Genomic DNA, 26,943 nt, shown 5'->3' on the forward strand with positions numbered 1-26,943 from the left:
TCTTTTGCAATAGCTCTTTTGAATGACAGGGCCATGCATTCAGGCTACAACCAAATGTACCAATGATGAAAAGCTACAGCAGAGCAAGAGTTGAACTGAGCTGGCCTCACAGGTGCAGTTTACAAAATTATCTGCAGACGTCATTATACCCAACACTATCTCACCTACCAGGTTTGGAGCTGTAAATACCTTCAGCAACGCCTCTCTTCTAATTAAAGCCACAGACAGAAGGCTGTAGTCACAGATGATGCTTACAAAGCATTTTTCAGACTTTGTAATTAATCATGGTTTCTTACTGTAGTCATTACTTTTTGCATGATGTGCATTATTGCACAGTCACTGAATCGAGTTAATTCTGACTCAGGGACTCTTTTAAAGACTGGCAATGCAACAGCTGTGGCATTAACTCTGAATTTCAATCTGAATAAAAAAGCTTTCTGAGGAAGCTGAAAGAGTGTGATTCTTGTTTTTGTTAGTGCTGTAGGATGAAGGATTTAGAAGAAATTAATACCAAATGACTTTTATTTGAACTGTGAAGGTGTCAGATAGGATTGCTTATTACAGAACAGAAATGTGAGGTGCAACGAAATAACAGGTGAAAGATTTACTCAATATTGTCACTGACCTTTCCTCACCTCACAGGGTCAAGGCTCAACACCTAGAATGTGAATAATTCACTAAAGCTTCATAAGCAGTAAACACAGGCAGCTGTTTAATGAACTCTGTGCAGCCTCAATTAGAGAGAACAGGACACAACAAAAAGTGATGCTGAAATGTTTCTTGGATTGTAGCACAAAACAGGGGTTACTACCAAGCATAAGAGGTCATAGGGACCAGGGCTAACTGCTAAAAATGGCGGCATTCATAGTAAGAGGCTGACTGAGAAAACATGGTTTTAAGTGCCTTAAATAACCAGTAAATGGTTCTATTGTTTTGGTAATACACTGAACTTAGACTCTGGCATCAAATATTGTAGTTGATCTGTGGTATTATATTGTTACAGAGTTGTTTACTGTGTGATAATTACATCTGATAGCTCTCCTCAGCAGAAACTTATATGATTGATTTGGTTGGTTGGACTTTGACCACCAGTATGAGACAAAAACCTAAGTCAAACACTAAAGTGCAGATTGACACTGAGGACCAACAGTGTGGTTTTAGACCCCCACAACCCTCAAGGTTAAGTGGTGTAGCTAATGGGTGGATATAATAAATGCAGGAATCTCTGTCTGCTTGTATTTTGATTTCCTCAACAACTTTGGGGGTGTATGTGAATTATGACAGGACTATGATATGATGAACCATTTTCACTGCTGATGAGTAGTGTTTTCTTTTTCTTAAGTTCTTAAGCTCGCAGGGGCATGGAATGAACAGTAGAGGGACTTGTTGAGCTGTTAAATGACACCCGGAGAAACTCGATGGTAAAGTATGAGAGGCTGAGGGGCCACACTGCAAGACACAAGCGGTTTGGGAAAAGATGATGACTCTTAGGTGTCAGAACTGTTAGAGAGGATCACTGGTTGTGGGAAATATAAAGGCATATGGAGTTGGTTATGTGACCACAAGTCTCCAAAATAACTGAGAGGGAAAGGAAAGAGTTGAAGAGGGGTGACTCTAAAGCAAATGAATGCACATACAGCCAGAAAATAGAAAAGCATCAGTTACAGAAACATGATGAACAATAATGCTGCTCCATGTTTTCTGGATGTGTAAATAGGCGGCTATTTTCTGACAGTTCACCTTATTGACTTAAAATGCTCTTATATGTCAGTGCTGTGACGCATAACCTGTCCTCATGCATGCATGTCATTCTCATTTTTCAAAGGCATCCAAACATGAGAAACTTTTTAAGGTAAAACTGGATTCCTGAGAAATACTGTTGCCTAAATCCAGTGCTTGGGCTTGTTATTGAAGAGCTTCAAATAAGGCAAGCTCAATTCACATCCAGAAGTGAATACACATAAGGGATTTGTCAGTGAAGTGTGTCTGTGGGAGACGATCTAACCAGCCGAAAAGACACAAAAACAATGTAAACTCTACAATAAAAATCAGTTTACTAGTTATGTTGAATACTCAGAATGTGAAAACAGGAGGTTCAGGAGCTTTGACATCGTGTATATACGAGCTGTCCTATGCTGTGTGGGGAAAACAAACATTTTCCATTAATTATACTCATATTGAAGCACAGTCCAAAAGTTACATCTACAACAGTTTCCCTTTTTCATATTTTAAACAGAAAATACATAATCTGATTTGATTGAGAGAGAGGCTCAAGTGTTCAGTGTCTCAAGACACATCACTTTGTATGATGTAGTGTGACAGATTTACTATTTTCATTATATACACAGGCAGAACCAGAAACATCCATATTTTTGTACATGTTACATGTAGCATACCAGACATGAAATTAGGAAAATCTTTTTCAGGAAAGTCCCAGACATCATAACGTATCTTGAAGCAGACACATTGAATTCCCTCATCAGGGACAGGAGCCTTAAATGAGCTTTAGTTAAATGCTATATGTACATTACAAAATGACTTCTCTCTATCAAACTAACTATACTCTCTGAATTGTTCCTGTTAAATGAAAACACAACTGGAGTCACTAGAATGAAGAGGTCATTTTCTCAAAACATGAAGCAAACACAAAATTCTGTTTCGTATTTTGGTCAGTTTAAATCCATATATCAGAGGATTCATAAGTGGAGGAATGAGGAGAAATTCTATAGCGATGAAGTTTTGAAGGCTCTGAGGTAAATCTGTGGAGCCAAATCGCATGTACATTAAATCAAAAACTATTACAAAAAGGAATGTAACTAAAGAAACTAAATGAGGCACACATGTCTGCATAAACTTGACCCTGTCATCTTTGGATGTCACACAGGTTCTAATAAGATGCATGTAAGTCCAAATTATGAAAAAGCCATGAGACACATAGATGATAATTGTTGCATATGAAACAATATTGTTTGGAATGGTGTCAGCTTCAGGGCAAGCAAGTTTAACAATTATCCAGTTCACGCAAAAGAGCTTCTGAATTTTCGAACCACATAACTTCAGTCCGGATGTCAGTATAATACTGATGGAGAAAATGCAGAGAGGTGTGAGCCAGGAAAAACACACCAGCTGAGAGAGCCTCCTCTTAGACATGAAAGAGTGGTAGTGCAGTGGTCGACATATAGCCAGATACCTGTCATAGGCCATAACTGCTAGAATGGACAAGTCACAGCAAGCAAATGAGTACATGATAAAAGCCTGTAAAAGACATCCTTCATAGGAGATCTCTTGAGAAGACGACAGTAGATCAAAAAGAAATTTAGGGTAGAAACCTGTGGTCCCATAAAGGCCATTAATGCAAAAACTGCACAATAAGACGTACATAGGCTCATGAAGGTTTTCATCTAAGATAATGATAATGATGAGAGAGATATTGAAAAACAAAATCAAACAGTAATACAGTAAAGTAAGTGAGAAGATAGTACCTCTGTAATTCATTGTTTCATTTATCCCTGAGAGGGTGAAAATTCTTACAACAGAAACATTGTCCATGATCAGAGAACAAATTGTCACAATCCTAAAATCCTGTCTGTCTAGTGTTAACATATAGGAAGAGGTTAGAGACTGAGGGGGTACTATTACTCTACTCTCCTTCCATGCCACGTATTAATAACAGCCTTGACTATGATGTCAGAACAGCTGGGAATTCACACCATCGTAACACTTATGAAATAAACAACCAGTAAATTCATCTGTCCATAAACGTTTGATCACTTGATAAAAAGATCTGCATTAAAAAGAAGAACTAGTTATTACTCATAGTTATTAGTAAATTGTCTAAATATTACCAGTATTTAATAATCTGTGAAATTATTAGTTGTTGTTGCTCGTCTGTCATGAGTAAAGACAGATAAAAGAACCATACAAAGCTGTATGAATTATCTCTGTAACTGTCATACGTAACAGTTTGGGATGGTACTGACATGCCATGTTGTTCTAGGGTTGTAAAATCAGAAATTATTGAAATGGGTCCTTATAGTAGGCAACAATTAAAAAAAACTATTTTGTCTTTTAGTTTGGAGGACTTGTTCTAATAATAAGTGATGTCAAAATAATTATACTAAAGATCTCTTAATGAGAAATTTAACATTAAACCCACCTTTTTGAGATAGTAAATTACCATTCATATAGTGTTCATGACAACAGACATTATATTTCCCTTGCCAGAGATAATCCAGTAACTCAATAGCTGCCCTAAGAAAATTTGAAAAATCTCTGATGTATCCTGGGACAAACTACACGTCAACAAAAGTCTAAGAACATGGTTTAAAGCACATGCGGCAAGTGTATTTAGGATGTGTCCAATTTCATTTTTGCTAGTAAAGGAAAAAAGTAGCAGCACTAGGCACATGGTTCAAAAAGGTGGCACTTTGTCTCGTACTTAATCATGGGTATGATCAGGTATGATGAACCTGCAGTTAACCAATCAGAGTGCCAGTACTCATTCCCTTTAACAGCCGCATGTGCTTGCACCTTGGCAGATTGTCATTATAACGGTGGATTTGCCAGTTTCTTCTGGCAGCTGATCTCTCCTTGCTCGTGCAGCAACATGATCTCTGAAGTCCTGTCATGTGTCCTCATTTATGTCCAGGAGACGTCCCTGACTCATGGCAGTGCTGTGCAACAAGCTACATACCTTTTTATTTTTAATCTTTTGCATGTTGGTGCGCTGCTGCACATGTGTGTGTGAAACAAGCAGAGTGTGTGTGCATTATGCACTCATCTATGTAAATGCATATCAGTATCTTGATAATGTGCCCTTAAAATAACTGTGAAATACTGTGCCACTGACTTTAGACCACAGCAGCTTTCTGCTGCCTCAAGATAGCAAGGTGCCAACAATGCACCTGACTGCATGTAGTATTAAGACATACATGCGCATTGGCACTCAAATGGGCGCAAGTGCAGTGCTGTTTAAACACTGAAGCCACGGGCCAGGAAAAAACTGCATCGTTCTCTTTGTCTTTGTGTTCCTCCAAACCAGTATCCTCTTTCCCTCCCCTACGTTGTCTGGGATGACAAATGTAACATGGAGACTGTGATGGCAGGTTGTGCATTTCCATGCCCTAAACCACAGGGAGCGCTGTTGAAAACTATGAAAAAGAACAACACTTGAGTTGTGAGTCCTCCCTGACTGAGGTTTGCCATCTTGTGTTTGCAGCCATCACCTCTTGCTTATTCTGGCTAATTCAACTTCTGCCCAGGTTGGAGTTGAGTGGAGCTGTTCTAGTCACCAAACTTAACTAACCAATAAAAATGACAACATTTTTGAAGTTATTGAAAACACCTGTTTGTTTTAATCATAACACTCCACTCATAACTGTAGAAACTGAAGTTTTAATTATAATTAACATTTCAGTTTATATTATATAAATAAATTAGAATTTATGTTGCACTTCCTGTAGAAACATATCTGACCTGTTTTTTTTTTATTGTACAGTGCTGTTGTATTTATATGAATAAACCACATATATCTGTATCAACCACAACAGGCATTTTAATAAACATTAAATGTTACTGTGACACATTACAGTAGATAATAGACTGAATCCCTTTTAGCTGCAGTAGCTGCAGGTTTTGCACACTGTCGTCTTACTGGGACACCTGAATAATATTTAGTCATTAGTAACACCTGTGCTTTACCTTCTGTGACAAGACACATACTGGATGAAATCTCCCAAAACATTATTGCACTGAAGAAAAGGACTGTTTTGATCCTACCAGGTCAATATCAGGCAAATACTTCCAGGCCTTCCAGGTTGATGCCAGCTATATAAAACTCATATTTACCAATGTTCACAACATGTTGGTTGATGTTTAACAAAAACTGTAAAGTTAAATGCTTTGTTAACTGACATATATTGAATCTTTTATTTATCAGGTGTGTAGTTATTCTGCAGATATTTTCAGAGAGAGCTTAACCCAGAGATCATGATATGTTCAAAGGTAAGGTCTTTGTGTCATTAAAGAAAAGAATTATTCAGTCAAGGGAGAAGGTTAGTTTCTTCCATCCTGAACTAAACACAGAATTCTGTTTCGTATTTTGGTCAGTTTAAATCCATATATCAGAGGATTCATAAGTGGAGGAATGAGGAGAAATTCTATAGCGATGAAGTTTTGAAGGCTCTGAGGTAAATCTGTGGAGCCAAATCGCATGTACATTAAATCAGAAATTATTACAAAAATAAATGTAGCTAAAGAAACTAAATGAGGCACACATGTCTGCATAAACTTGACCCTGTCATCTTTGGATGTCACACAGGTTCTAATAAGATGCATGTAAGTCCAAATTATGAAAAAGCCATGAGACAGATAGACGATAATTGTAATATATGCTACGACAGTGTTTGAAAAGGTGTCAGCTTCAGGGCAAGAAAGCTTAACAATTATCCAGTTTGCACAAAAAAGCTTCTTAATATGTAAAGCACATAACTTTAGTCTTGACGTGAGCAGAACATTAATGGAGAAAATGCAGAGAGGTGTGAGCCAGGAGAAACACACCAGCTGAGAGAGCCTCCTCTTAGACATGAAAGAGTGGTAGTGCAGTGGTCGACATATAGCCAGATACCTGTCATAGGCCATAACTGCTAGAATGGACAAGTCACAGCAAGCAAATGAGTACATGATAAAAGCCTGTAAAAGACATCCTTCATAGGAGATCTCTTGAGAAGACGACAGTAGATCAAAAAGAAATTTAGGGTAGAAACCTGTGGTCCCATAAAGGCCATTAATGCAAAAACTGCACAATAAGACGTACATAGGCTCATGAAGGTTTTCATCTAAGATAATGATAATGATGAGAGAGATATTGAAAAACAAAATCAAACAGTAATACAGTAAAGTAAGTGAGAAAAGTGTTACTCTGTGATTAATCATCCCATTAAACCCTGTCAGAATGAAAATGTTTACTAAAGAAACATTATTCATGGTCAGAGATGAATTTTTCACACCTCTCTCTTCAAATCTTCTTTCCTTGTGTCACAGCATCAGTGGTTACAGAGTAAATGTGCTGTTGTTACATCCCTAAGAAAGTCTGTTCTTCCTCTGCACCTTAATACCTGCTTTGGCTACAACAACAAAACACACAAGAGAATAAGAATTTTGTTGATCCTGTAAAGCAAGCGAAGAAGGGAACAAAACACAGAGCTAGTTTGACAAGCTTCAGAATGTATTTCCTTACTCAGAAAGTATTTGCAAAGCTGATTTGTTTTTTTATATTTTAAATTAAGCATTGTTTCCTGCCTTTGCTGGTACATATTTAGCATATAGCATATCAAGGCATGTTACCACCAGTGGTTGACAGCGGAATAGTGTGAAACCATATATGTGTGTCCTCATGCGTATGTATGAAATAAACAGAACAGGGACCCACTCATAGAAAAACAGCTCCATAGTGTTGCTAGAGATATAAATCTTTAATCCAAATTAAATTTTGAATCTAAAACTTAAATTCAACATACAGACATCCAGCATGAGAGATAACATGAGTGGGAGACAAAAGCTCACTGAGGAATTTTGAATAAAAACCTGCTGTCTCATAGAGTCCATTGATGCACAGATTACAGAGGAAGATGTACATGGGTTTTTATCCACAATGATTGTCACAATAATGGTCACCAGACTAACAATTCTTGCTATAGAGGCAGAACAAGCAAGATAAAAAAATAATCATATAACACAGTAGATCTGTAGGTGTGAGCCACACATAGTTTTAGGTGTATAGGTATAAATAGATTAATGCACAGATTACAGACCAACATGTACATGTAACATTAATAGTACATTTACTTAAGATAAGACAAAATACTGACATAGAAAATGTATTAAAAAATCAAATAATCTAAATTAAATGATTCTGAAAAACATTACTGAGAAGTTAAGCAACATGACACCTGGTAACTATGCTACAGTATATTTCCTTGTTGTTTCTTTGATCTCAGCAGTGTTCTTTGCATTTCTGTACTAAACAACTTAGGCAGATGATAACTTGAAACAACTTGACATGTTAGTTCTTCCCACTGGAAAACCTATGTTTATCTTTAGCACACAAAAGTTGCATAATTCTGTTTCTTATTTGTGTCAGTTTGAAACCATATATGATCGGATTTATGAGTGGAGGAATAAGGAGAAATTCTATCGCCATAAAATTCTGGACTCCTTGTGGTAACTCTTTTGAGCCAAATCGTATGTACAACAAATCAAAAAGCAAACACACAACAACAATAATTAAACACAATAAATGTGGTAGACACGTTTGCATAAACTTACTTCTATTCTCACTGGAAAAAATACATTTTCTGATTAGATGCATATAAGACCAAACAATAAAAATAACATGAAAAAAATAAAAAGTATAATTAAAAGCTGGAATAATGATACTTGCTATTGAGGCAGAACAAGCTAATTTACCAATCAAAAAATTAATACAGTAGATTTTTGGTATATGTGAGCCACATAATCTTGATGTTGATGTTGTTATTGTACTCATTAACACCAAACAAATTGGTAAAAGCCAAGCAAAAAACAGACACACACTAATTTTTTCCTTAGTCATTACAGAGTGGTATACCAGAGGTCGACATACAGCCACATATCTGTCAAAGGCCATTAGTACTAGAAGAGAGAAATCAGCACAAGCTGAAGAGTGCAACACAAAACCCTGCAGAAGACATCCAGCATGAGAGATAACATGAGTGGAAGATAAAAGATCACTGAGGAATTTTGGATAAAAACCTGCTGTCCCATAGAGTCCATTGATGCACAGATTACATAGGAAGATGTACATGGGTTCATGAAGGTTTTTATCCACAATGATTGTCATAATAATGGTCACATTTACCAGCCAAATCACACAGTAACACAATAAAGTGAGAGCAAAAAGAGTGACTCTGTAGTTTGCTGTGCCATTTAACCCTGCAAGAGTAAACATAGTAATTACTGAAACATTATCCATCATAAAATGTTACCGTTTACCATTTTATGTCATTTCAGTATAGCACATTATGAATTGCATTTGCACAATCTAACTTGTGGGAGGGAAATAGAGGCATCCTGATCAGTGTCTGCTCATCCCTTACATGGCAGTAACACTCAATAATGCTGTTTATGTAGGATTTCAAACCTCCAGTCAGTGATGTGGCAGTTGCTTTCACTGAAAAGCTTATATGTAAATGTATAGCATTTTCTTTTAAACTTAGGTTAAAGAGAATATGTCCATTTTATTGCAAAGTACAATAACTGCTGCAGTCTGGGACATCCACCACCAATTTTGCTAGCTTCTACTTTCTGAATGAAATACAAACCTGGCCCTAATGGGTCCCCCAAAATGTTTAATAGGACAAATGTCTTAAGTGACTAATAGTACATAACCAGTGCTACATGCACACTTAAAAAGGTCTACTCAAGGTCTACTCAAAACCCTGTCTTGCATTTTAAATAACAAACCCAACAAAAGGGTCCTAAATTTGTATAGCTTCACATATTGGATAGGTTAGCCCTTTTCTTTTTTGGATGTTTACCATAGAAAAGTGATTTCTGCTTTATTTCTTTTTAAATTTTCAATGTTCCACTTTTACAAGAAAAAAGTGATTAGGTTAAGATTATATTTGGTTATTTAATGCTATCTCTGGTATCTGTTTTTATTAGTTTTTTATGTGACCAGTAACCCCAACAAAACTGTAGTTTGCTAATGTCTCACGATGTCATGCTACAATACTGTATAGGTAATAAGCTAGTTAGCCAAGCATGCTAATGTTTGCTAACATTAGATCAGGCAAACACATTGCTTAAAGCATTCATTACACTTCTGCTCTTATGTTTCTGGCTTTGAAAGGCAAAAAAGCGCCGCCACCTCCTAAACACTGCTACAAACATGAAACACAATATAAACAGCTAGTTAAGAATATTTATGTGGTGTGATTATATCAATAGAGGTAAATATCTTACAATAATGTGTGAACATCTGATAATGGCCAGCGAGCGTGGTCAACAAGTTGGGCCCCAGATATAGGCCTAGAAAAATAAGGTGATCAATTGATCATTTAATTCTGATCCACTTTGCTTTGTCATCATTTAATCCTGTTGTTGCATATGGTATCCAAATATAGCAAATTATTGGTATGCAAATATTTCACTATAAAATTCCTGTTAAGAAATGAAGGGTTTCTGTCAGCTGAAAGACTAGAAGGCTTTTAATTTTAAACATTTACAGGGAGAGTTGAGTTTGTATCAACAGTGTAATAGTATATGACTAATTATACAGTGCTTATCAGAAGGAATTAGAAATAAATATAAACATAATATACTTTGCATGCATGCCAGTTATTCATGAAAGTTAGTTTCTTATTTGAAAATATTACCTGGTTTCCCAACTGTTTTTAATGTGTAGACTGTGCCATCGATTGTACTTTTGTTATGCTCTACTCACTTTAATTGAATTTTTAATTTGACACACTACATTAACTTTTATTTTGTCAGTTGCAGACAGACCTTACTGTTTTAAAAGAGAATAGTTCACAGATGACATATTTAAATATTAAAGAATTTTCTCAGAAAGAGTAAGTTTAAGAAAATGTTTTTAAACATGACAGCATCCTGAAAATGTGTCTTCTAATTTCTGGTAACTTCAAGCCATACACAAGAGGGTTCAGAAGTGGAGGAATCGTGACGAACTTCAATGATAAAATGACAGCAAAAACTGGGTTTAGCTTTTCAACATCAAAACGACTTAAGGCAATATCACAAAAAATAGTGACAGAATAACTGACAAATGAAATAGTATGTGGTAAGCAGGTTTGGAAAACTTTGCTCTTGAATTCAGATGAGCTTTTCCTGCACACAACCATAATTTGAAAGTAAGTATACAAAACATAGATCAGGGGCAGGATGACTGTGATTGCAGTTACAAACAAGCCGACAATATTGTTGACAAAAGTGGTAACACATGAAATTTTAGCAATATTCCAGATGGCACAGTATACCTTAACAAGCTTGTTGCCACACAAAGGAAGCCTGATGGTCAAATAAAGGCATACTGCAACAGAAAAGGCTGGACAGATCCAAGCAAAGGCTGCCAGCCTGCAGACTGTTTTAGGGTCACCTTGTTGTGATAGTGTAAAGGGTCACATACAGCAACATATCTGTCATACGCCATAATGCTCAGAATGGTCATTTCGTAGGAAAGCATAAGTGTAAATAACATAGACCTGAGTGAAACAAGCTGGACGTGAGATTAAATGAGTATCAGACAGAAGGTCCATGAGGAATCTGGGGAAAAAACCAGAGGAGCCATAGAGAGAGTTGAAAGACAAAAATGCAATAAATATGTACATGGGCTCATGAAGTGTCCTCTCCAGTGATATCACCAGTATTAAAACAAGATTAGCAGAGATAATAATGGAAAACAACAGGAGGCACACAACAAAGGCTGGATAACGGTAAGACCCTATGTTCACAAACATGGTGAGGTTAAATTGAAAATTTACTGTGCCATTTTCCATTTCACACAATTAGGTTGAACAATCCTTAAAAAAATCCTTAGAGCCCTCCTGAAATTATATCTTTCATTATTGTTTCTGGAAGTCTGGAAATAATAATGAGTAATAATTTCCTCTCATGGTGAGGTCCTGAAAGCTGTAAAAAGAAAGTGTTTTTTAAAGCAAACAAATAATGTTATTATGTTATGTTACACATATTGCCGGTGAGTCCCTGAGTGTGAGTTTGCTGGACAAGTTAAAATTCTTCATATTATATGTTGGAGTTAGCAACAGGAAGAGTACACTAGAAACCAGAGATTGGCTGATTCCACTGCTACCAAATAAAGGCCCAGAGGAATAACACCTTAGGTGGCGCTACATTTGCCAGGGTTTTTTTTTTTCAGCCACATCTTTTCACCAAAATGTATCCAACAACTCTTAATGTGTAGTCAAGTATATAGCATTTCATAAGCAATTAATGAGAAATGGTATGATTGTGAATTTATTCAGTTGTCTCGCTTTTAGAGTGTAAAATGTTCCATAGCAGTCAATGACCTGTTTGTCAAAGTTACCTAATGCATGTCTGCTTGGATACACTGAGTGATTGTGTATTGCAGTTTGTCTAAGCTACAGTAACATTGTACAACATTGTTTTGTCAAGCAGCAGATGATGAAGACCTGCTGTACATGCAGCAATGCTTTGTTCACTTTCTCTTCATCTGGGGCCTGAGAAATGTACTATTCCTGGTATTGTGGCACTGTGTATAATACACATTTTAACACCTTTGTATTTTATGTAAAATCCCACGTCAGTGGCATCTTCATGCGTCAACTCTGCTCTCAGACTGGAACTGCACTTTGACCATTTCTGTGTGATGCATGCAGGATGTAGTAAGGATGTCAAAGTTGCAAGACAGAGGCACATTGCAATGTATACACATGCAAGAAAATAATGTATTTGAACATAAAACAATTCACTTGAATTACTTAATCCATGTCTGCTAAACAGGGTGGATCAGTTTCACACACAATTTATAATAACTGTAAATATTCACTGTTGATATACTTGAGTTTGAATTAATCTGTTCATTGCAGACTGACAGCTGGGGTTGGTTGAATGACTTACCTAGCAAGGACACTGAACACTGAACTCACTTGTTCATGAAACTGGATTGGGGCAGCTTTTACTTTGTAACATGATGCATTATCATACTGGAGTAGCCTTTAGAAGATGAATGTGTGGCCATAAAGGGATGCACATGGTTAGCAGTGACAGCAGATAAGCTGCTGCTTTCAAATCATGCTTGATTGATATTCAGGGGCCAAGTGCAAGAGAATATTCACCACAGCATTACCCCACCACCAGCAGCCTGGACTGTTGACACAAGGCAGGTTGGGTCTATGGATTCATGCTGTTGATGACTGAACAATGCTGTCTGCAGAACTGCTGTTCACTGCTGTTTTCTGGGGAATGCTTAGTAAATGTTGTGTGTGAAAACCCCAGGAGATCCACACGAGCCCGTCCAGCACTGACAGTCAGCGCCACAGTCAAAGTCGCTGAGATCACATTTTTTTCTCCATTCTGATGTTTGACGTGAACATTAACTGAAGCTCCTGATTTGCATTTGCATGATTTTACAGTGTGCATTGTACTGCTGCACATGATTGCTGACTGGACAGTTACATGATAAGCAGGTGTACAGGTCTAATAAGGACAAAGATATTGTTAAAAGCAAACTATATGTCAACACTTTCATCTACTGCTAACGTCCTGAAATTATGAGGTGAAATGAGCAGCTTAAATAAAATGCAGTATGTGTGATGTACATGCTTAAGGAGAGTCATTTGTTATATTCTTTATTCATGTATTAAAAAATATCTTTCTAGAATATTTCTTTTAACGGTGACCAACAATGCTTACCCTGGATAAGATTTGGCAACGTTTATATGTGAGAAAAATGTAAAATAAGTTGATCATATTATTATTTTTATGTTGTTTTTTATTATATTGTTGTTAGGGTTCCCACACTATTCATAGGTTCTGTACACTTATGTGTTCACATAGTTTGTGATTACAGAATCATAGTTATACAATATGCAGTGGTGTGGCTCTAACTGTTTATTGCTTATAACTTGGTAACATCCTTAAAATGTGTCTTCTGATTTCTGGTAACTTGAGCCCGTACACAAGAGGATTCAGAACTGGAGGAATGACAACAAACTCCAGTGATAAAATTACAGCCACAAATGGGTTGATATCTTGAACATCATACCGGCTCAAGGCAATATCACAAAATCCTGTGATGGAGTAAATAACAAATGAAACCATGTGTGGCAGACAGCTCTGTAATACTTTCCCTTTGAATTCTGCTGATTTCTTCCAGCAAACTATTACAATTCGCAAATAGGTGTACAGCACATAAAAAAGGGGAAGAAAAACTGTTGCTATGGTCAAAAGCATACCTACAATATTGTTGGCCACAGTGGTGACACATGATAATTTTACAACATTCCAGTTGGCACAAAACACTTTTTGTATCTCATTACCACACAAAGGAAGCCTGGCAGACAGAGAAATGCATGCTATAAGACCAAAGGCTGGAAAAACCCAAGCCACTGCTGCCAAGTTAAAAACCATTTTAGAGGTCATCTTTCTGTGATAGTGTAAAGGATGACAAACAGCAACATATCTATCATAAGCCATAATACTGAGGATAGTCAGTTCATAGGAAGCATATGTGTAAATAACATAGATCTGAGTGAAACAAGCTGGACGTGAGATCAAGTGAGAATCAGACAAAAGGTCCATGAGGAATCTGGGGAAGAAACCAGCAGAACCATACAGAGAGTTGACAGATAACAAAGCAATAAACATATACATGGGCTCATGCAGCGTTCTTTCTCGCAATATCACCAGTATTATGACAAAATTAGCAGAGACAATAAAGCTGTAGAGCAGAAGGCAAAAGACAAAGGCTGGATAGTGGTAGTGTCCAATTTTCACAAACATAGTGAGGTTAAAGTAAAAGGAAACAGTGTTGTTTTCCATTCCACTCACACTAAATCAGCAACAAAAAATTCAGTAGTTTGGTTTTTGCTGTGAGACAAACCCTCATTCCTGTGTTGAGAAGAAGAGTGATCTGATTTGACAGCATCTGTGAAAAGAAAAATTTAAGCAGTTGTGTGATGCCAACTAACTTAAATATAGGCACTGAAATATAATGTCATATAATATTGGTCATACTTATAGTAGTTTTACTCTACTTACCAAACTAGGAGTCAAGCACCTTAAGGTCTGCTCTACATTTTACTCTTGATTAGAGCTGTAGACATACCACAAGTGCAGGTAATAGGGATGAGTTCGGAACAATTTATGTTGTCTGACTTTGGGCGTTGTCAAAGTTTTTCTACTCTGGAGAATTCTGACAGTGACATTCAGTGCAGCATTGCAATATAATAATTATAACTTACCATCAGTAGGTGATTTGTTTTTGTTAAACAGGGGGAATGCACTGATGAGGGGTTATTGAGTTTACTGTCCTCTGCATGATAACTGTTATTGTGTTTAACATGTTAATGTTTTGAGGAATGTTGTTCTTTTTGACTGAAAATCTCCCATTTATATCATATACAAAAGGATGTATTGGCTGTGGATGGTGAGATTGGGAGAAGGGACAAACTAGACATTGCAATGTACCTTTTGTTAGGGATTTTGATGAGCCTACTAACAAACCTTTGGTGACGATTCTCAAATCACAGATATGATAATGGATAGATTATGAACTGTAAATACTAAAAATGTGTAATGTGGAATTTTTATGTGGAAAACAGGATAATTATCATCAGTGAAATGATGACTTATGTTAATAAAATCCAGTTATAATCAATCTGCATTGATAATGAACATGGGCAGCTGTGGCTCAGAAGGTAGTGCAGGTTCCCCACTAATCTTAAGGTCACTGGTTTAATCCCAGGCTCCTCCAGTCTGTGTGCTGACCCTTGGGCAAGATACTGAACCTCAAATGAATGTCTGAATGGTTGTGTGAATGTAACCTGTGGTATAAAGTACTTTCAGAGGTTGATATTGACTAGAAGAGCTCTAAATAAAATGCAGTCTTTCCCATTAATGAATGTTTAGTACCAATAATTGTAACCGGTGGAAGTGAGCCCTATATTTTATATTATTACAAAGGAATGAAATGATAAATTGCAACAATTACAAAGATAACTAAAACAAAATCTAAATCTGTTTTAAGCGGCCATAAAAATCGCTGGCATGGCGTCTGTAAGGGAACAGAGCCCCGAGAATCTCTCAAAGCTTGACAAAGCACCAAACATTTCCGTGGGGGAAAAGTTTTGTTTTTTACGACCCTCCGTGATCCTTTTAACGCACCGGCGCACGCGCCTTAGAACTATAAGGATGTGACGTGAGACGCCGCAATTTAAACATCAGGACGACCTCAAACTTTAAAATCCCGGGGGCTTAACAGCGCAACTGCTCTTGTCTTAAATGTTTGGAAAAGTTAAGAGACACCGGGACGATCGCGTTCAACGACAGGAGGAGCTCGGCGACTCCGTGAGAAAGGTTAGTAAAGCTTCTTAATTAGCCTTAGTTAGCGTGGTGTTAATGTCATTGATGTCAGGTGTGTCGGCGAGTGTTGGGCTCGTTGTTTGTAGTTTGTAGCTTACTGTTTTTCTTTAGAGTAACTTGTTTACCTCACTGTGGGAACGCCGGCTTTTGCACCATATAATATCTTGTTTTCATTAAGCCGCATATTTATATACAAGTTCATAGAATTTAGCAGAGGAAAGTCGGCAGTGGTGTGTGTGTGTGTGTGTGTGTGTGGTCGCTCAGAGGGACAGGGGTTTACCCGCAAAGTTTTAAACACTTATTAATTCGGACTGGATGAAATTCAGAGGGTGAAATGTGCTGGAGAAAATAGATTTGGCCTGTTTTAACCACACAAACACAACAATGAGTAAGGCCTCCCAGCCTCAAGTGTGTGCACTGTTTTGGTTCAAATAGGTGCAAAATGTCCGACAGAGGATGAATATTGACTGCTTTGTTTGTTTGCATATAGATTTATTAATTTTAAGTGAATATACCTTGAAAGTGTGTTGTGTTTAATACATTCAGTCATACTATTGGTCTCGCAATTCTGATATAGACCAGGCAATCAAACAAACAGAAAAAGGCCTCTCCAGGTAGCATTGAGCATGTACGGTGTACCCAATATAATCCAGTTTTTAATTTAATTTATTTTTTTTAATGTGCAGAACAACGCCCTCCTGTAAGCTGTGGGGAAAAGACACTGGGAGAACTTCGTCCTTTAAAACCCACCGAGAAAAGTAAGTGATGCAATTGAAGCAGCCACGAGTTAGCATAGTGTTAATGTGATTGCTGTCAGGTGTCTTGATTCCTGTTCGGCTCATTAACATAGTGGTTGAGAGTAAAGTGATGACTTTACTGCACTCGGATTGCAGATCTTTGCAGCATGTAATGTCTACTTTTATAATATTTCATAGTCTGTACATCTTTAGTACGCACAGATGCCAAAGCGAATTTCAAGGTTAGAAAATTACCAAAAGGTCAGAGGCTTGAGAAATCTGACTAACGTTTTTTTTTTTCTCTCGCTCTCTTTTTTTGCCGCAGGTAGATCTACGAACCAGTAAGACTCATTTTTCTATTTATTCTGTGTTTTTGGATGGCCGCCGCGCCGCTCTCTCACAAACACGCACACATGCACACACACTGACTTTTACATCCTCCCCTCTTTTTCTCTTTGCTGTGTATTGAAGGTGCATTGTCATGACTGCTGTGTCATGGCTATTTATTTGTCAGCTTGAAATGTTTTTTTGGTGGTTTTGCTTGGCTGCTGCACCACGACTGTTTTTTTTTTTTTTTTTTTTTTTTTAACAACACCCGTTTGACCGACATAGCCATAGTCTGCGCATCCAATTTGAACATGCCCACCAAATTATTTCGTCCAACATGGCCACCCATTCGTTTGTCTCTGTTTGTCTATTTCTCTTAGTTTTTCTTCTGTGTTGAGGAACAGATATCAGATCTCTTTATTGTGTCGGGATGAATGGCTTTCCAACACAATTGGAGCATTTAGAGGTCCTGTTGTTCGGATAGTGAACTTATTTAGAGGATTGCAGAATGTATGTAAGCCCCTTGTTTGTTTGTTTTGCACCTAAACATGTAGTAAGACTGGCTCTGAATATGCTAAGATACTGATAGTGTGCAATTTAGGGTCAGAGCTGCAGTTGATAAGAATAGAGTTTCTGTAGTGTGGTTTAACACAACAAAGACTTGTGTTAAAACTTATTAGTAAACTTGGATCAATATTTATGCACTAACCCCTTTCCTTTTTAGGTAAATCTACAATCGGTGAGTCACAGTTTTTGGATGGTCGCTGTGCCTTCCTGCTTATCTGTCTCTGTGGTAGACTAATAATTGCAAAATCCTTCAGCCCTCCTCTAGAGTTGTGTTTTTTAGACTGTAGTATAAATCCATCAGGGTTGTGTCTGTTTCTGTCAATGGATCATCACACAAACTCATTTCTACCAGCCTGTATTATAGTTTCTCATTTTCACTACATAGAAATAAAGTAGATTAAAGAACCATGGCCAGATTTATTAATTGGCCTTAAACACACAATGCGAACTGTCTTACTTTAGAACTGGAGTTTATTCATGCAGTTTAAATGTCAAACAATTCAAAGCTCTGTCAAAATCACTGGATCGTGTGTCTGACATGATCGTCTGTCTGTCAGTCCAATGTGTCAGCACATCCATCGTCCAACATTTTCCTGATTGCGTCTTTGTTTGTTATTTTTTTTGTTATTTTTGGGCTGCCATGCCATCTCCAAACTCTATCCCTCACCCTTTTATTTCGGCTGCCACGCCGATCTCTAACGATCTATCCTTTTCCTCGTTTATCCATTCAATGTAGCTGTCCGCCAGTTACTATTTTGTCCTTATAATCTTCTATACATCTATATTTTTAAACCTATAAAGTGCCATTTGTTTTTATATAGATGACTGCAGGAATGTGTCTCTCACCCATTCAAGAAGTCTTAAATCAAGAAGTCTTACAAGAAGTTACAAGTAGTCTTAAATCTGTCTATCTTGTTTCTCACCTGTGGCAGCACCTCTCTGCCTCTGTGCTTGTCTCTATCAATTTATGTCTGCGCATCTGTCGACCATGTGCTGTGGTTTTCCTTGGCCGCTGTGTGAAGCAAAGCCATAGTACTATGATTGCCTATTTCCTTTTTCGCCATTTGTCCATCCAAGATGACTGACTATTCATTCGACTACCTATATTAGTCTGTGTAATCGGTGTCTTATTTTTCTAGTGAATCTACAAACAAGTAGGTCCCATGTTTGCTTAAATATGGCCGCCATGCCAGCCCTTTCTTTCCCCCTCTCACACTAACACACACACACACACATATGCATGCACACTGATCCTCACACTCTCCTTATCCACGGTCTTTTTCCAGTTGTTGTTGTCTTGGCCCGCTGCGCCTCTCACATAAACACGCACACACTGATACTTACACTGTCTGTCTTTGTGTATGTCTTTGTCTTGTCATCTGTGTCTGACCAGACTGACTTCAAGTTACCTTTTATTATATTGTCTTTGTCTTTTGTCTGTCTTTGTCGTCTGTCTCAGTCTGACTCACTGACTTTCAGATTAGCTTTATTGGACTGTGCATGTGCCTCATCAGTCTGTGTCTGACCAATTGACAGATAAGCTTTGTTGGACTGATAGACCAACTATCAAATTGACTTTATTTGATTTACTGACTGACTGTCAAATTAGCCTTATTGAACTGACCAGCTGTCAAGGGCTGACACATCAGAAACCTATATTACTAAACCTAGTACAGAAAATTAGCATTTACAGATAATTTGCAATAAACACTTTACAAATATAAACTGTCCTTTCAGTTATAATAAACAGTTTTGAATAACAATTACCACCAATTGAACTCATACAGGACTGAAACATTTATCATTAATGTATGGAAGGAATGAGTCTAAATAAATGAACATGGCATGTGCCATGTCTATTTATTTCTCTCTGTCCAATCAGCTCAGATCAGCTTTGATGCATCAACTTCTTATTTTCAGGTAGATCTACAAGAAGTTTTTTTTTTTTGTTTTGTTTTTTTTCTTTCTCAGTGCTATATGAAGGGAACTGGACTTGCCTTAAGGTTCTTGAAGCTCTTTCATCTGAACAGCTTCTTTAATTCTATTCAGTTGTCTTTGTATAGCACTTAGAAATACCATGGCCTGGATGACTGAGAATCTTCAAAAAAAAAAAAGTAAGTGTCCTTTTTTTAAAAAAAAAAAAAAAAGAAATCCTTTTTCACTGTGCCGTCTGAGCCACCCTGCCTGTGTTTGTCTGTCAGTGTCTGTCTCTAACTTTATTTTTCACTATCTTTGTCTTTTCTCTCTCTCTCTCTCTCTGTCTTTCTCTTTTGTCTGTTTGTTGGTCTGTCTCTGTCTTTTTCTCAGTCTCTAGTTTGTTTGTCTGTCTCTCTTTGTCTGTCTCTATCTTTCTTTAACTGTCTTTGTCTGTCTATGGCAAGACTTTAGCACTATGTACCACCAAAACTTCAGGGTCACATGCAGCCTAGAGGTATAAAAAGTCAAATATTTTGATAGTCGGGGTCTGTGATTGCTGGAGGAAATTCTGTCCATCTGAGACTGGTTTCAGACTACTTCTTAGTTCTTCTCTTCGCACACCTTGTACTATGAAAGTTAAGTAATTCATAGTTTCATTTGTAGTTTATAAATGTTTTGAATCTGTTTAAGGCACTTGCTCTTATAGCTTGTGCTTGATAAATGTGGTGTTTTCTGTACAGTGTTGTTGATGTTGCATGATATTCTTTCTCCTCTCATTACCTTTTTGCATTTGATCTGAGATTGCATTCCAAATTAATACAAAGAGCACTTGGTGATTATTTTAAATATTAGAGTATCATTCCCTTGCTACTCCTGAGCTGTTAATTAATAGAACATCACTATACTTGCTTGTGATATTGGCTTTCTCAAGTTGTTGTTCAGCCCATAGATGATGTGTTAATATGAATGCATTTAAAATCTGTGTTGGCATCTGTGTGATGCATTTTCTCATTTTTACATATATTAATTGAATGGGTATCCTTTGATTTACTTCATTTTTAGTGTAGTTGTGCTGCTTTCAAGATCATCACCACCAAATTTTAATACCAATTGTTTTTTGTACATCACATTTAGTTGGATTATGAAGTTTTATAGACTTGCTTGTCTCACTGTGCCAAGTTTAATTCCAAATGGAGACTCCTAGTAGAACTTTTTTATCTCAAGTAGGACTGGACAGGTAGCGTTTTGTGTCAGTCTTTAGCTGCGTTGCATGTTGGGAGGCCTCCCAGCAGGGGAATTTTATCCCACCCCTGCAAAGCGTTATGCCACTAGGCTATGTTTGCATCGATCGCCTGGTAGACGGATTACCTGGCAGTAGCGCGTTTGGGTTCTCTGGGAGGAAGTAAACCTGGCAGAGAGAGAGACAACTCGGATATCTTTTAATAGGATTTTGAAGAAGCTACTGGACACCTGATTTGGGTGTATGCTTAGTTCTTCGATTCTAGTTGGTGATGAAGTTGACTGCAACCACAGCTATGAGAACCAAATTGATGTCAAGTGTACCAAGTTGTCACCATGTTTTACGATTTGCTCTACTGAGTTACCTGGTATTGACATACTGGAAATAGAAACATTATACTGTCAACTGAATTCTAGAGAAGGTTTTAAGGTTAGTACAGTAGGTGTTGTCTTGAAGTAGAAACGGCATAGAATTGGAGCTTTTAGACTTTCCTTGAAATTAGAGCCAGATGCTGCAGGGAGAGTACATGTGTTAAATGAAGTATTGTCATCATTAACAGAGGTGAAATTTGGCCCTATATCATTTTTTATGAGATTTACAGGAGACAGCTGTAGTGTTAAATGAGTTACAGCTGGTATAAAGTTGGACTTGTAGGAAATAAGATTTCCATTGTGGAAGATATATTTTTATTTTCATTTTCATTTCTTTTTATTGTAGCTTTGTCACTTGGAAGATGAAAAACTTGTATGCTATTGTCTGTTGTTTGATCCCTTTTGTATCTTGCCTCTTTTTTTTTTTTTTTGACAAATTTGCATTTCAGCATGTCTGTCTGCAAGTCCAAGACACATAGTGGGCAATCCTGCTAAGATGATCAAGTGGGATTTGATATGTCTGAACTACATGTTGGATGGTTGGATAGCATCTGAAACTCTCTTTCCCCCTTACACCTTTCAAGCATTGGCTAACAGGTATATGTTGCCCTTCATCTGTAATTTTCCAGAACTGATGGTTTGATTGACATACTTCATGCCACAATTGGCCAGCTTTGAGAGCCATTCTGGACAAAGCTTAATCCTCAGTCCTGGTTTGTGACACAGGAAACGGCTGTTAGCCAGTTGTTTAGACACTGTTCTTCCTCAGCTGTTGATTTTGTAGCCTCCCTAAAGTTCCTCTCTCTGTATTAATCCTTGTTAGGCTGTGCATAAACAATCCCACTTCATTGTGTCAAGGTATCATTTTTCTCTTCATGTTGTTTTTCAGTATTCACTACTGCTCATCACACCTGCAAAGGGAGCCATTTTCTAATTCAGCATTATTGATTTTACATGTTTTGTAAGATGTGACAGTAGACTACTGATAAAGTAGATAGCTTGAAATGTGTGACCCTGATTTGTCCAAATGGTTCTTCAGACTCTTCTTTCACACTGACCATAAGTCAGTGTCTACACATTTGATTTCTGACATGGTTGGACAGGACGTCTTCAGAGCTAACTCTGAGAGACCCTAGCCTGGCAATACCAGAGTGAGATCTTAAATTCTCTCTGTGTGCACATAATCTGACAGAATCAGCAACATTTGGAGCAAGCTTCAAACCACATATTTTTTTTCCCCCAAATTTGGCAGTTACAACCAGGAATGAGCTAGGATGTCTTAACACTACAGAGAACAAGGTCAACAGAGTCGACTCATGTTACATAAGAAGGCAAGGCTTTTCTCCTTCCCCTTCTTCTCTGTGTGTGAGGAATTCTGTGCTTTAAGTAGAATTATTGCAAACTTAGATTCTGTTGCTGATTCTGTCCTAAAATTGTACATATAATTGACAAGTGACCTAAAGGTATTAAAGAAAAAAACTAGCCTTACAAGTAAGTCCCCTCCTGAGATGTGTGCTGTGGTTGTGCATTTTCCAAAACCAGACAAGGATCCATCTGGCTTTGTGAATCAGCTGACCAGGGTATGCTATTATAATCTTACTCCAAAACGCATACAACAACTGGAGATGATTGTAGAGAGAACTGTATAAGGGTAATATAAAACTCCAGTTAATGTATATGCCAGAAAGAAAGCATGTTTAGCATTACCACTTGAAGATAGCGTGAGGAGTCTGAAGCATTTGGGCGAATCAGGGTCAAGCATTTCAAGTTGTCTATTTTGTCAATGGTCTACAGCTGCATCTTACAAAACATGTTAAAAACACTGTTGACGCCCTTTGCAGATGTGACAATAGCAGCAGTGAATGTTGGAAGGCTGCATGATGACAAAATGAGACCTGGGGAAAATGCAGTGGGATTGTTTGATGTGCAGCCAAATGAGGGTTAATGCAGATGGAGGAACTTTAGGGAGGCTACAGAATTGGGAGCTGAGGACGAACTTTGTCTAGACAACTGGGTATGATAGCTGTTTCCTGTGTAACAAACCAGGACACAGGATTAAGCTTTGTCCTGAAAGACTTGCTAAGTTGGCCAATTATGGCGTGGAGTGTCTGTCAGATTGTTTATTGGAAGTTACAGATGAGCAACACAGACACCTATGAGCTGATGTTGGAAAGGTGATGATGGAGGGAGGTTCAGATGTTATCCAACATGTAGTTCAGATTTGTCAAATCCTGCTTGGTCATCTTGGTAGGTTGTCAGCTCTATGTTTTGGACTTTCAGGCAGATGTCTTGGTTTGCAAATTAGTCAAATAAAAGGTGAGATCAAAGGATCAAACACTATACAGTAGAGTACAGGTTTTTTTTTTATTTTTATCATCCAGTTGACAAACCTAGACTGAACCTTTTCAGTGTTTTACTAACTACGTTGTAGTCAGTGCACTCAGATTCAGGATATAGGTCAAATTTCACATGTAAAATCAACCAACTTCTAATCTTTAAGTATTTGGCCACTGGAGTATTTGAAGCAGCAGTTGGTCTGGGGATGGATAAATCTCAAGAAATCTTATGTCTTGCTTCTTGCGTTGTTTCTTACCTGTCATGGTATTGTTTCTGGCTAGTGTCAGATTGATGGACAATGATGGTGTTATGCATATGGTGGCCACTGCCTATTGTGGCAGGCCTCAGTTTGGCCCAGGATTTCCCAGGGAGTGGACATGAATTTTCTCCAGTATTCTCAAGGAAGCCCTGATACCAAAATCCCTTCTGTAGCAAAAAGGTCAGCTGTGGTACTCACACTCTTGTTGAGTTCTGAGAATTCAGCCTTGTCTTAAGGGTCCTGTCAATTTAAATCAGACAGAATTTTTTGAAGTAAGCTTTCTAATACAAAGTTTAATACTTGTGCTAAGAAGGCTGGCCTTGACATCCAGAGCCCAATGAGAAAGTCTTTATTTTCTTTACTTCCCAATGCCAGCATCTGATATTCCCCTGGTGTTTTCTATGTGGCTACAAATTTGATAAACAATGATCCTATTGGAGTATCTAAACAAAAGAACTTTGTTCCTGCAGAATTTGATTACTCCACTCAAAGAGATCAGAGGCATTGTTACAGGATCTGATAAATTACGGGAAAATGAATACATCTCATTGTATTTTATTTTATTTTTTTTTTTTTGGTAGAATAGTTGTAGGTTGCCCAAGCCATATGGTGCTGGAGGTTGCAGCAGTTTCAGAAATTTCCCATGGCTCCAGAAAATTCAATGTGGGATGCTGTGACCCAGAGAAGTTGTGTCCTGGACAGCTGTGAAGATGAGGAAGGTCAAGCTGTACCAAAACGCTCCTTTATGATGATGCGTCTGTGCCACAGGATTGATGGCTGCAGGTGTGTCCTCTCAGACATATTATCCATTTCTTGATAATCTTTGCTTGCGTCATACTAACAGATTGTGTTTTTCTTGTTTCAGTCAGCTATCCAACCTTCAGGAAGCCTGGAATGTTGTGGCCTGACCTAAGCTCACCCAGCCCTGCACACTGCCTTGACATCCCGACTGCACAAGTCTGAATATCTATGAAAATTGGCTTACCAACTTTTCACAACTCACCTGGTGATCAAACACAAACTATGGCCAGTAATGAACAATGTGAACCTCAGACAAGATGTATGTTCTGGGAACACAAGTCCTGCAAGCTTTTGCGCTAACTATATACCACCTAAACAGTCACAGATTCATCCAACCACATGCCTCAAAGTGCTTGCTGTCTTGCCACCAGACTCTACAGTGCCACAGCAGCCAGTATCCTCCACTGACTGAAACAGCCATACTCCACTCACAGTTAAACTGTCACCTACAGATAAGACACAACATAGAAACATTGCAAAAGTGATTTCACAGGACCATTGTATGTGTATACACACAGATAAGTATTTATTTTTGTATTTGATGTTAACTACATTCTCCCGTGTTGTCAAATTAAATTTCCCCTACACTGATCAGCACAAGTGTAAGAACACGACACACAATACTAAAAAACACAGCACCAGAATCACCAACATTTATTAATTGCAAGCAGGACTGAGCTTGGACATCTTAACACTACAGAGAACAAGGTCAACAGAGTCGACTCGTATCATATAAGAAGGCAAGGCTTTTCTCCTTCCCCTTCTTCTCTGTGTGTGAGGAAGTCTGTGCTGTAAATAGTCATCTCTAAATTAGACCCTGTTGCTGATTCTGTCTTAAAGCTGTACTGGTAAGAGTTAAGTAAGTTATAGGTTTTTAAGAAATTTGGGGGGGACTAGCTCTACAAGTCCACATATAGGCCTTGGACCCCCACTGAGTTGTGTGCCATGGTTGTGCAGTTTCCAAAACCAGACAAGGATCCATCTGGTTTTGTGAATCAGCTGACTGTGGTATGCTATTATGATCTTACTGTAAGACGCATACACCAATTGGATGTTGACATAGTTTAGGGACAGATTTGGTGATATAGGTGTTTATGGAAATTTATTTCTTTGACATTAACTATGTTCCCCTGTGCTGTCAATTTTGACCCCTGTATTATTCAAGACGGGTACAACGGATCACAACACACAATAATCAACAACACATCACTCCACTACAACACTCGAACAGGGCTTGACACTCAACACAACACAAGATGAATACCTATCTGGGGAAAGTGCAAGCAAAAAATATTGATTTTTGGCCAATGTAGCTGTATAGGTGATGCTGATGTGTGGAAGTGGGTGTTTTAGCTCATAGATAATATCTTGTGACTGCATTTAAAATCTATATTGGTATCCGTATTGCACAAATGCTTCTGTAAGTAGTAAGTAAAATCATTGCTAATTTCCCAAGTTGGTTGTTTTGCCTGTTTCATTTTTCCATTAGTATGCTGACAACAGTAAAATTCAACACTGAAACATAGCCTCTCTCAACAGAATTTAACCAGAACCTGGTAATGCTGCAATCACTTTATCATATGCATGCCTCCAAAAAGAACCTTTTCTGTGTGCTTCTGTGGTCTTAGCAACCCCGTAGGCAAACAATGTAATTTTTATTTATACATTTAACATATAGCAAACCAAGAGAATGTGACATGTTCATTCATCTTATAGTTTTCCTATTTCTTTTATGACAAAGGTTACAGTTATACCTGTTCAAAATGTTTTGAGCTATTGGTTTTTTTTTTTTTTTTTTTTTTTTTAAAGTTCAGTCTTAAAATTTGTCCTCTAACAGCAGGTAACTTAAGGCCATATGTGAGAATTCAGAGATGAAGGAATAACAGTAGGCACCATCATTTTACTTTTACTCCTACTCCTGATAATCAGTACACATCAAGTGCTAAGTTTAAGATTTAAATGTCAAAGAATCAATTTACTAGATGTAGTCTTATGAATGAGATACAATATGTGTGGATGACATCATGATTTAAGCAAGTTTAAGAAAATTAAAATTCACATCAATCTCAACTGGAAACAAACCACCCTCATTTATCAGTGCACATCAAGCAAAGGCTCATGTACATCACACATTTCACTCCGCATACTATTCCATGACTTCTATTATTATAATGTTGTAGTCAAACTAAACAGAGACACATTTTAAATTAGCTTAGTTCTGATCATAGTGTAAGTTGATTAAGACATCAGATACATTGTACTTAG

The 26,943-nt window shown here is 37.6% G+C and overlaps 5 protein-coding genes and 1 long non-coding RNA gene across 8 annotated transcripts; 1 reads left to right on the forward strand and 5 right to left on the reverse strand.

Annotated features, from left to right (window-relative positions):
* Nucleotides 1-2,199: 2,199 nt before the first annotated feature.
* On the reverse strand, nt 2,200-5,528 carry LOC108886914 (olfactory receptor 142-like). The gene has a single exon (XM_018682038.2). It carries the CDS (start codon nt 3,601-3,603, stop codon nt 2,620-2,622), a length of 984 nt encoding a protein of 327 aa, XP_018537554.1. The 5' UTR covers nt 3,604-5,528; the 3' UTR covers nt 2,200-2,619.
* A 526-nt stretch (nt 5,529-6,054) lies between these two features.
* On the reverse strand, nt 6,055-6,999 carry LOC108886909 (olfactory receptor 11H6-like). Its single transcript, XM_018682033.1, has one exon. The coding sequence runs from the start codon at nt 6,982-6,984 to the stop codon at nt 6,055-6,057; it is 930 nt and encodes a 309-aa protein (XP_018537549.1). The 5' UTR covers nt 6,985-6,999.
* Nucleotides 7,000-8,062: 1,063 nt separating this feature from the next.
* Nucleotides 8,063-9,013, reverse strand: LOC108886910 (olfactory receptor 52E8-like). The gene has a single exon (XM_018682034.1). It carries the CDS (start codon nt 9,011-9,013, stop codon nt 8,063-8,065), a length of 951 nt encoding a protein of 316 aa, XP_018537550.1.
* A 1,606-nt stretch (nt 9,014-10,619) lies between these two features.
* LOC108886911 (olfactory receptor 13F1-like) lies at nt 10,620-11,516 on the reverse strand. The gene is given in 3 exon segments (XM_018682035.1): nt 10,620-11,143; nt 11,146-11,233; nt 11,235-11,516. Coding segments are annotated over 3 exon segments (894 nt in total).
* A 2,134-nt stretch (nt 11,517-13,650) lies between these two features.
* LOC108886912 (olfactory receptor 6N1-like) lies at nt 13,651-14,580 on the reverse strand. The gene has a single exon (XM_018682036.1). It carries the CDS (start codon nt 14,578-14,580, stop codon nt 13,651-13,653), a length of 930 nt encoding a protein of 309 aa, XP_018537552.1.
* A 1,336-nt stretch (nt 14,581-15,916) lies between these two features.
* LOC108886904 (uncharacterized) lies at nt 15,917-26,939 on the forward strand. Of its 3 annotated transcripts, none has more exons than XR_007813165.1 (5): nt 15,917-16,116; nt 16,809-16,880; nt 17,185-19,871; nt 24,464-24,660; nt 24,743-26,939. It is a non-coding gene; the product is annotated as an uncharacterized LOC108886904 (long non-coding RNA). The 3 variants fall into 3 exon arrangements; XR_001961515.2 differs by having other exon boundaries at nt 17,185-19,867; nt 24,459-24,660; XR_007813170.1 differs by having other exon boundaries at nt 17,185-19,867.
* The last annotated feature ends 4 nt before the right edge of the window (nt 26,940-26,943 follow it).

The sequence above is a fragment of the Lates calcarifer genome, linkage group LG1, assembly GCF_001640805.2.
Source record: "Lates calcarifer isolate ASB-BC8 linkage group LG1, TLL_Latcal_v3, whole genome shotgun sequence".
In the NCBI taxonomy this organism is placed as follows: Eukaryota; Metazoa; Chordata; class Actinopteri; family Centropomidae; genus Lates; species Lates calcarifer.

Excerpts from the sequence above, each read along its gene's own strand:
- LOC108886914 (XM_018682038.2), bottom strand. The coding sequence starts at position 3,603 with ATGTTAACACTAGACAGACAGGATTTTAGGATTGTGACAATTTGTTCT.
- LOC108886909 (XM_018682033.1), bottom strand. The coding sequence starts at position 6,984 with ATGAATAATGTTTCTTTAGTAAACATTTTCATTCTGACAGGGTTTAAT.
- LOC108886910 (XM_018682034.1), bottom strand. The coding sequence starts at position 9,013 with ATGATGGATAATGTTTCAGTAATTACTATGTTTACTCTTGCAGGGTTA.
- LOC108886912 (XM_018682036.1), bottom strand. The coding sequence starts at position 14,580 with ATGGAAAACAACACTGTTTCCTTTTACTTTAACCTCACTATGTTTGTG.